We start from the raw sequence: 11,428 nt of genomic DNA, 5'->3' as shown, positions 1-11,428 counted from the left end.
AACATACTTTTAAAAATCCACCTCTCTAAACACAAGTCTCTCACCGTTGCCGCCTGCTATAGACCACCCTCTGCCCCCAGCTGTGCTCTGGACACCATATGTGAACTGATTGCCCCCCATCTATCTTCAGAGCTCGTGCTGCTAGGCGACCTAAATTGGAACATGCTTAACACCCCAGCCATCCTACAATCTAAGCTTGATGCCCTCCAATTGCTCTTAAATACAAGTAAAACAAAATGCATGCTCTTCAACCGATCGCTGCCTGCACCTGCCCGCCTGTCCTACATCACTACTCTGGATGGCTCTGGCTTAGAATACGTGGACAACTACAAATACCTAGGTGTCTGGTTAGACTGTAAACTCTCCTTCCAGACCCACATCAAACATCTCCAATCCAAAGTTAAATCTAGAATTGGCTTCCTATTTCGCAACAAAGCATCCTTCACTCATGCTGCCAAACATACCCTTGTAAAACTGACCATCCTACCAATCCTCGTCTTCGGCAATGTAATTTACAAAATAGCCTCCAATACCCTACTCAACCAATTGGATGCAATCTATCACAGTGCAATCCGTTTTGTCACCAAAGCCCCATATACTACCAACCATCGCGACCTGTTCACTCTCGTTGGCTGGCCCTCGCTTCATACTCGTCGCCAAACCCACTGGCTCCATGTCATCTACAAGACCCTGCTAGGTAAAGTCCCCCCTTATCTCAGCTCGCTGGTCACCATAGGTCACCCAGACACCCTAGAACCACTCAAATTTGCATACCACACCAACAGATCCATAGACAACGCAGTCTCAATTGCACTGCACACTGCCGTCATCCACCTAGATAAGTTAAATATGTTAAAATGCTGTCAATTGACTACAGATCAGCGTTCCACACCATAGTCCCCTCTGTAACTGGATCCTTGATTTCCTTACGAGCCGACCCCAGGTGGTGAGGGTAGGTAACATCACCTCCGCCACGCTGACCCTCAACACGGGGGCGCCATAGGGGTGTGTGCCTAGTCCACTCCTGTACTCCCTATTCAACCACATCTGTGTGGCCACGCATGACTCCAACACCCTCATCAAGTTTGCTGACGACACAATGACGGTAGGCCTGATCACCGGCCATAATGAGACAGCCCATTTCCCGGGAAGTTACAGCATTTTCCCCCATGTAGCACTAATGCAATTCCACAAAATACACAACATCTGTAGCAGCAGATTGACCAAAATTAAAATAGCACATTATCCATTCAGGTTGTGGCATGGAATCGTTGAGCCCAGCTTATTTACTTCACACAAAGTCGTCATAAATTTGCAATAAAAATAGAAGGCTATATTGATTTAATATAGTGTTGAGAAGCGGTAGTGGAGTGAGGAGATGAGGAAACAGCCATTGGACCTAGAAAAATCTCAGAGAGAGAAAAACTCACCTTAGTTATGATCACCCGAATGATGAAAATATTGGAATAAAGAAGGCTAATTGAAGGCATGTATCAAATTCTTGCTTATACTGAAACTCATTTACAACCATTATACTAATTTCAAGCAACATTCGTGTGTGGTCACCTAGATGATCATTTCAGCACTGTTTTCATTGGGACAGCGCTTTGAGCTTTCAGAGAAGCGCCGGGGTCTCCTGTCGATAAATCAATCAATGTCAGATCTTTGTTTCCACTCAATCTCCTTTGGATATTTGGTAACAATTAGGCTGTGGAATTTTTAGCTAAATTGAGGCGAGTGCTAATGATAATCTGTATTCTAGTTTACTCATATATAAGCTGATCAGAACATTTTCCTTGCATGTTATACGAGTGGACTTCACTCTTCACTCGCTTAGTAGCCTGTCCTACTCCCAACCAAAAGCCTGTGACATGTCTGATAATCAATCGAAGTGATTTTGTTTTGCTTCACTGTCTGTTAATTTTTGTTAATTGATCTCTGGCTGGAGAAGGGGTAGATAATTTAATCGTTTGCTCATCTATCACTAATCAGAAACATTTAGCATGCAATAATGTAGCCTAAATCAAGTGTATTATCTATCTATTGACTCAAGTAGTAGTAGCCTTGTATAGTGCCTAGGCTATTTTCCTATCATCCCAATTCCACTGAAACCCCAAATCCTGACTCCTGTCTCGCATGAAAATTCCTAACTTAATTCTGTAATCCATACGTTGCATTATCAAAGCACGTCTCGCCTATGCATGTCAAAATACCGCTATACAATTTCACCCGCTTCTCTGTGCTGCCTCGTATTGCTGCCCCTATGAGAGCTTCCGTAGAGAATGTGTGATCAACAAACGGTATGAGAATAGATATGCCTATGGATATTTTTCTAAACTGAGTTTCTCCCCATTAAGATACTGTACCTTGATATTTAAGCAATTTCTGCTCTTCATCTCCTTGATGGCCATGAACTGATCTGCTATCTGTGTAGTCAACTCGATTTTGCCAAATAGGAGATATTCTGTCATTCGTCGGAGGTCATCTAGCAAGCTTAGCAACTCATTGGAAGTTTGTTTGACTGCCGTTAAAACGTTTGTATGATTCGACAACGCTGTAGCCTAGTTGGGGTATGAAATGCGCTGAATTAATTGAGGAACATGTTAACACAGAATTGATGAACTGCCTGTTTGGCAATTGAAAATAATGTCATTGGCGATCAAAAATGATCAATCTTATTTTGGGAGAACCCTGAGTGACCACATCTCGGTTTAATACGATTGTAATGGGCACTTCCGATGTTTGCACTATTTCCAGGGACTCTTGGCATGAATTTGAATTATTCCTGGTATTGAAATCTGGTAGATTTTGGGGGAAATATTAATACCACAATACATTTTGGCTCCCGAGTGGTGCAGCAGTCTAAGGCACTGCATCTGTGCCAGAGGCATCACTACAGACCCTGGTTCGATCCTGGGCTGTATCACAACCGGCCGTGATTGGGAGTCCCATAGGGCAGCACACAATTGGCCCAGCGTCGTCCGGGTTTGGTTTTGATCAGGTTAGCCCATCATTGTAAATAAGAATTTGTTCTTAACTGACTTGTTTTGTTAAATAAAGTTTAAATAAATCTATTCAAATCACTGGGGCCGAGCTCCCTGCAACCCGAGACATAGACTGTTCTTTCTGCTTCAGAACGGCAAGCAGTCAGGAGCAACAAGTCTGACATCAACAGGCTCCTGAACATCTTCCATCCCCAAGCCATTAGACTGCTAAATGTCTACATTGACTATCTGCATTGACCCTTCTATTTATTTATTTAATTTTCTTGCACCTATTCTATGCACACTCAATACACTCACTCACTCACTCACTCACTCACTCAATACACTCACTCACTCACTCACTCACTCACTCACTCACTCACTCACTCAGCTTTGTTTTTGTGACATTTCAGGACTTTTAGGAGGGTAAAAATGTTGACCACTAAAAATCCATTTTCCCCAAACCTACCCCTACCCCTAACCCTAACCCCTACCCCTACCCCAGCTTTAACCCTAACCCCTTTAACCTGACCCATTTCACCCCTGGCCCCCTTTTAGGAGGGTAAAAATGTTGACCACTAAAAATCCTATTTTCCCCAAACCTACCCCTACCCCTACCCCCCTACCCCTACCCTACCTAACCCTAACCCTAAACCCCTACCCCTACCCCTGCCCCCCCTACCCCTAACCCTACCCTAACCCTACCCCTACCCCCCTAACCCTAACCCCTAACCCTGGCCTAACCCTACCCCTACCCCTACCCCCCCTAACCCTAACCCCTACCCCTACCTAACCCTAACCCTAACCTAAAACCCCTAACCCTAACCCTAACCCCTACCCCTACCCCTAACCCTAACCCTAACCCCTACCCCTACCCCTAACCCCTAAACAACCCTAACCCTTAACCAAAGTTCTTGTTTTCCTACCTTTTCAGGACATTTTGGTTAAATGTTAGGACTTTGGGGTCCTGATAATGTAGGAAAACAAGTACACGCACACATACACACCACACACACTCCCATACAATCATCATATACACCACTGCTGCTCTGTTTATCATACTGTATATCCGGATGCCTAGTCAACGTCCCCCAATACATATCTACCCCTACCACTCCAGTATCCCTGAACATTGTAAATATGGTACTGGCACTGACCCTTGAACTGACCATGTACATATATAACTTATTTACTTTCTTGCGTTATTTCTATTTCTCGTGTGTTTTTGTTCTTCTTTACTTTTTTAAATAGTACTACTGATATTGACGACTGCATTTCTGGGAAGGAGCTTGCAAGAAAGGCCTTTCCCTGTACTTGTGCACTTGACAATGCAACTTGAAACAAGGATCAATTGTCATTTTGAAATAATCAAACAAAGCAACAGCATTCATTTTAGTATTTATTTCCTCACATATTAAAAGTGATAAACTCACACAACACAAATATATAAATATACCCCACAAATAAGTTAAATAAATAATTTGAGACTTTTGTACGTGTACAGTAGATAATATGAACAGCTTGGAATAGAACAATTCATGGGTAAACATTTCCTATGGTGTCCTTGACTGCTAAATAGACTATTGAGGGTGAATTGTCCTTCTAGGGATAACAACAGTTCATAAAACAAAAGCACAGTCCAGCATTTTGATACACACATTTCGAAACAACACACAAACAAATAAATAAATAATAATATCATAAATATACGGCATTGTGATATTGGACTCCAACATCAGTGGAAGGCTTGTTTTTTTGATGTAGTGTTTACAGTAAATGCCTTGTGGTCAGACAGTGGCTGGAGTTCAGCAATCAGCCCAACCCATCTAAAGCCTACTGGACATAAAAACACATTCCTTTGAAGGCATTAGAACAAAAGTGCAGTGTCATAATTTCCTAATGGGTAATGACATTGACATTTAATGGACATTTGTTGCAAGCAGAAAAACAATCACTGCATATTTGGCAAGGAGCAGACCTATTGAGACCTGCTGCCTTCACTCTGTCTACAATCAAAACAATCAACAGTGGCTACAGTATGCAATAAATATTTCCGCCATCACAATAGACCTGCTTTTATCTGCTGCTACAGGAAGGCTGTGTGTGTAGCAATTCCCTGTGCCTTAAAGTCATGTCCTTCATGTGTCAAATGTATTTCAAGTCATTTTAATGTGTGCACGGCAATCACTATAAACCGGCAATTCATCTCTGATACAGAGGATTCTTTTTGGATTTGAATTCTATGATATAGTAGATGTCGTGCGACAGGTAAAGTAAGGATCAAAATCCAAATGACAATAGTGGTCAATATTTTCAGGGCACTAATGAAGTAAGCCTGTAAAGTAAACATAGGCAAACATCACTCCAGAATGCCTTGGCTTGCATCTGCCCATTTCATGTGCTCAGACACAGAAAGTGTATTTATGTTTAGAACATGATGACAACCCATGCCCAGCAAACAGTCAGTAACCATTCTAGTCCAGACTGTCACAGTTCACAGAGGACACACTTAAACTTCCCTAGTCTTCTAAGCCAGACTCTTAGCTAGATTAGTCCAAGACTCATATCCAGATAATGTCCATATCCAGTCCACTGTGTGGTATACAACAATCAGCAGGCAGCCATTGGGAAGTGTTCCATCTTTGCCCTCTTCTCAGGGCCTCTCCTCTCAGGACCTCTCTGTCTTTCCGGGGGAGGACTCCCTAGACTCCTCCAGGAGGTCTTTGTTCGAATGCTCTGGAGCTATTCAAGCTCCTCTTCTTCCCTCCTCCTCATCTACCCGATGTTCAGTCTGTTGACTCTGGAGGCATTCTTCTTCCTGGAGGAAGAACCTTTCTCTATGGCAGCCATGTTGGATCGAAAAATGTTTCTGTAAAGAACAAAGAGAGAAACATCAGGCTAAGATAAACATTCCATGTTGTCTTTTCAATAACACAAAAACACTTGCTGAATGTTCGTGGGGTCGCTCTATGGGCCAATACTCCTGGCCTGAAAGACATCCTCAATGGAGAATCTCCATTGGACATGCTTTTTAGTCCAGCAATAAGATTAACCTAGGTCTGAGAAACTGATCCTAAGAGGTTGTTATTGTATCTCGTCTTTCTCTTACCTGAGAGAGGTCAGTAGGTCGTTGCTGGTTGTGTCTGGACTGCTAACAGTCTGGTCCAGGATCTGGTCTGAGTGGCCTACCACTACGAATCTGGGGTTCTCTGAGCTGCAGACAGAAAGAATAACCACGTCAAAATGAAAGCAAACCAAGATAACATTATTTAGACTACTCCTTAAGTGCCATGGGACTGGATTCTGTACGACGGAATTCTACAATGCTAGTGGTGACAGACGGTTGGCTATGGATTTCAACCCAGTAATGTCAGTACTGCCTGTTCTCAATTACTTTTCACAGAGCAGGATAAAGCCTTGTCGAGATACACAGGCTAATCCTCAACATTGGTATGTTATAACAGCAATAACTGTGGCAATACAACAGACATACCCGCCGGTAAAACATTCCAAAAGTAGTGTCATGACTAATGGACTTGTCTGTAAAGGGGCTCTAAGCCTCCAGAACATGCAGACCCTTCCCCCATCCTCCCTTCACCCCCATCGCTAGTTACACAACTAAAGACAATACGTCTCCTCCCTGCATCTCATCCACAAGCAGCCCTGATACATCCTGATACAGGCTGGTCCGAAACGAATGACCGACACAGATAGTCACTGGCTTGATACAATCTGGTATCTAGCAGGGAGGTAGGGAGGGGAAGGAATAGGGGAGGATGAGGGCGGGAAGGAGTGTAGAAGTTCCTTGTCTCTTGAAGGTGAGCTCACCTGTTGTGGCAGAATCCGGAGCAGGTCCTGTCGGCTGGGTGGGCACATTCACATCGCCCGGTGGAGCGGCGACGTCGGGACAGGGGGCTGCCAATACCATAGGGGATAACCTTATTGGGAGTGTTGACCCAAATGATGTCCAGGTGACAGAAGTAGATGCATTCATTGTCCAGCCAGTTACTGCAGGAGCATCGTTTAACCCTGGTGTGGTGTGGGATCTTCTGGGACGGGGATTGGGCAGGGAGCTCAGGCTGGCTGGATACTGGGAGCCCAAAACCTATAGAAACAGAAATGATCATTGGTTAAGAGCCTGGTTATAACTCAGCAGAATCACCAGATGGCTGTGCAATTTGGCAATCAGCACCGAGCAAATACACAGTAACCACATCCTAATCAAAATCTCTTTTCACTGATAGAGAAAAGTACATGTAGGCTAACTGCCATCCCGTTCTCCTATGCATCAGGTCTTGTCAAACACATTTGGACTTTGACTTATAACTAATATGTTATGAAATGTTGTCCAAGCCAAACAAAGACTGAGTTGTTTTCAGTCAAATGAAGTGATAGGAGTTGAACCGTGCCAATATAATCTGTATCTTATCATTGAGAGTGTGATTACAGCCTAGCAGGGTCTGTCTTTGTATTATATCTCTGTAAGGGGAACTGTGTGAGCAGGTCAAAGAGTCTGGCATCAGGCTGCATGTGCCATGCAGAAACTTTACAGCATTGCCATTAGCCACCCACCTCTCAGTACACCTGCCAGAGCAGAGATTAACTGAGCTGTCATTCTGAGAGGGAAACGAAGTAATAACAATACTATGAATGCATGGTGCTGCAGGACTTTTAGCATCAGGGTGGGGGGTGGCCTAGAGGTTAGTGCATTGAGCCAGTAACTGAAAGGTTGCAGGTTCGAATACTTGAGCCGACAAGGTGAAATATCTATTACTAATGTGCCCTTGAGCAAGGCACTTAACCCTAATTTGCTCCAGTGCTGCCGTACTACTATGGCTGACCCTGTAAAACAACACATTTCACTGCACCTATCCGGTGTGACAATAAAACATATTTTGTCATTCTGGGTTGTATCATGTTATTCTGGATCTCCCAGCCCCACCACCTCGCCCAACCCTGACATCTCAACTGAACTCTGACCCCTCACGCTCCATTTAATAGCCTCATGAAAATAATGTAACGCTTGCATAATAAAACGTATACACACCGTCAGTCATTTTTATAATTACAGAATACAAATCCGCATTGTAATGTACCACCCGTAGTCCTTCTAATAGGTTTTCAACAAAGTGATATAAATGTTTAATAGAAAGTTATAGATAAGACAGCTTACCCCCCCGCAGGAGCACACAGAGTGTGATGATGGTGAGAGCCAGGATGGAGTTCAGTGATAGAGCCATAGTTATTCTCTGGTAGAGTATCTCTGAAGACGCAGGATGCAATAATATCCAAGATGCCACAAAACAGTAGAGTACACACACTGGTAGAGTTAACAGTAATAGTAGCTACAGCTTTACAGTCCTGAGTGATGCCAATAAAGAGCGAGAGAGAGGCAACAGGTGCTTTGTGCTGCAGTGTCCTCTGGCCCCGCTACTTATACCCATCACTTTGTGATGTCACCTACCTAACCACGCCCACTGCCCATGTTGTTACACAATGATCACCGTTCAGCAACTGCCTGCCTGCCTCTCACTCTTGACACATTCCAGGCAACAGGAAGAGAGACGGAAAAGGAATGAACTGCTATTGGGTAGTTGTTTTAACCTTTATGGAGTATGGAGGTCATTGTCATTGACAGAGACAGAGACAGAGACAGAGACAGGAAATCACCAGAAAAGGCTTGGAATCTGGGAATGCTTTGGATTTTTCCAAACATAAGGCAGGCAGGAGAGGGAAAACTGTAGGCGGAGTGAAGACCTGGTGTCATCAGTAAAAGGAAAGGCTGTAAAGATAGTGTCTGATGATGGGGACTGTTGTTTTGCATGCTGCCACTACAGGTCCTCGGGGCTGGTGATGTTCACAGCAGAGGGAGCAGCCCCCATGGAACAGAGAGGTCATAGCCAGACGCATCCGGGACGACCCCTCTGACACACGCTATCTGTGTCGTCAATTTGACACACGTGTGACATGACCCCTGGTACAGAGATAATGTAGAACACGCCACATGACCCCCATGGGGCCCACACAAGCACACAAGCACACAAGCACACACACACACACACACACACACACACACACACACACACACACACACACACACACACACACACACACACACACACACACACACACACACACACACACACACACCCTTCCGCCCATTTGCATGGTCAATCACGCAGTCCTTCCACTCTCACAAGAGAGCTGTAGAGTGGAGTATCAATCTAGATAGACAAAATACTGGTAAAGTCATGCAAATCGTCCTGGGTAGTCCTGTTCCGATCAGTCGTGAAGGAAGACTATGTGATTCAGTGGTAAATTCCAGCAACACATGATCAGGCAGTGGAAGTGAAAGCACTACGTGTATCAGATAAAGGAGTACCAACAGATAATGCATGTAAATCCATAGTTTAAAGGATCACTGCTATGAATACTGTTGATTAGAGTGGAATATCGGTATGTTCATTCATCCACAAAGTAAAACATTATGTTGTGCGGTTCAGAGGGGTAGGCTATGTGATACCATACTCCAATGCTATAGTCTTAAGCTAAGCATCTAAAATATAAATATTTTACAAAGTGTTGTTGAGTACAGCAAATAGCATCAGCTGCAACAAGTTCACCTGTGGTCAGTGACATTTGGATACTGACACCTCCTCTATTTCCCATAAGTAGCATTTGGATATTGAAACCTCCTATCTCTGTTACCCACGCAGCCAAATGTTGAAACTATGACCTGCAGAATGTCAACAGCAGTTCAGGCACAGTAATCACAGTGTTTTATATGCTAGTGTTTTTTACTGTAAATTCCCCATATGTTCAATGTGGAAAAGCCTGCAATGCAGTAGGCTGCTGTTTGGCCAGACATGTTATAGCTATACCATCAAAGGCAAGCTAAAGGTGCACTCCTCAACCTCAACTCAGAAAACAACATTCTTCAATAAGGGAAAAACACTTTGTAGGAACATGCAGTCTTTGTAAGGGGGAGGGGGACCATGGAGGAAAGGCAAAAGTGATGTCACAATGGACAAAACAATGGAATTTCAGAAACAATTTGTTCCATTAGGAAAAAAATGTTGTCCAAAGCAAATATTTGTCCAACATTGCATGGACTGGCGAGGTGGAACCGGTCTGGAGAAAGACCCCCCACCCTTCCATCTCCACAAACCCCGCTCTCCCTTGTTCTTTCTAGACAACACGAGGGGGGGACGCAGTCACAGTGTAAAAATGTGGTCTTATCCATTTCCACTTCCGCCTGTGAGACAGAGAGAGAGAGAGGGAGAGAGAGAGGGAGAGAGAGAGAAAGAAAGAAAGAGAGAAAGAAAGAGAGAGAGAGAGAGAGAGAGAGAGAGAGAGAGAGAGAGAGAGAGAGAGAGAGAGAGAGAGAGATACAGAGAGAGAGAGAGAGAGAGAGAGAGAGAGAGAGAGAGAGAGAGAGAGAGAGAGAGAGAGAGAGAGAGAGAGAGACAGTGACAGAGATATATACATATAGAGAGAGAGAGAGACAGAGAGAGAGAGAGACAGAGAGAGAGAGAGAGAGAGACAGAGACAGAGAGAGTGAGACATACAGAGAGAGTGAGATACAGAGAGAGAGAGAGAGAGAGAGACAGAGAGAGATACAGAGAGAGAGAGAGAGAGAGAGAGAGAGAGAGAGAGAGAGAGAGAGAGAGAGAGAGAGAGAGAGAGAGAGAGAGAGAGAGAGAGAGAGAGAGACAGAGAGAGAGATACAGAGAGAGAGAGAGAGAGAGAGAGAGAGAGAGAGAGAGACAGAGAGAGAGAAAGAGAGAGAGACAGTGACAGAGATATATACATATATAGAGAGAGAGAGAGACAGAGAGAGAGAGAGACAGAGAGAGATACAGAGAGAGAGAGAGAGACAGAGAGAGAGAGAGAGAGAGAGAGAGAGAGAGAGAGAGAGAGAGAGAGAGAGAGAGAGAGGAATGCAGGGCGGTGAGATGACAAACACAGAGCGGATTCCTTGGAATACCTTAAAGCAGAAAGAATGTGTTAATCAGCTGACCTGCATTCCTCTCTCTCTCTCTCTCTCTCTCTCTCTCTCTCTCTCTCTCTCTCTCTCTCTCTCTCTCTCTCTCTCTCTCTCTCTCTCTCTGTCTCTCTCTCTCTCTCTCTCTCTCTCTCTCTGTCTCTGTCTCTGTCTCTCTCTCTCTCTCTCTCTCTCTCTCTCTGTGTCTCTCTCTGATGGCACAATCATCATCACCTCCCTTCATTAAGACAGGTCACAGACATAGAGACAGACAAAGAGAAAGAGCGAGTCGGTGACAAAACTAAGTGACTAAACAAAGTGGAATAATCCTCCAGACATGGGTAGACATCGGTGGGCAGTCACTATCTTTGACACTTATTTTACTCATAAATCTAGACGTCTGCATTTGAGTGCAACATATCAGTCAATACCATACAGTATCTGAGTATCTGCACAATTA

The 11,428-nt window shown here is 44.1% G+C and overlaps 1 protein-coding gene across 1 annotated transcript; it reads right to left on the bottom strand.

Annotated features, from left to right (window-relative positions):
• Positions 1-4,370: 4,370 nt before the first annotated feature.
• On the bottom strand, positions 4,371-8,378 carry LOC118371165 (endothelin-2-like). The gene is made up of 4 exons (XM_035756498.1): positions 8,158-8,378; positions 6,813-7,089; positions 6,094-6,198; positions 4,371-5,853 (listed from the first exon to the last, which is right to left on the bottom strand). The coding sequence occupies exons 1-4, from the start codon at positions 8,222-8,224 to the stop codon at positions 5,760-5,762; spliced, it is 543 nt and encodes a 180-aa protein (XP_035612391.1). The 5' UTR covers positions 8,225-8,378; the 3' UTR covers positions 4,371-5,759.
• Between the last annotated feature and the right edge of the window lie 3,050 nt (positions 8,379-11,428).

Source organism: Oncorhynchus keta, chromosome 19 (genome assembly GCF_023373465.1).
Source record: "Oncorhynchus keta strain PuntledgeMale-10-30-2019 chromosome 19, Oket_V2, whole genome shotgun sequence".
NCBI lineage: Eukaryota > Metazoa > Chordata > Actinopteri > Salmoniformes > Salmonidae > Oncorhynchus > Oncorhynchus keta.
This window is presented reverse-complemented; position numbering and strand designations above follow the sequence as displayed.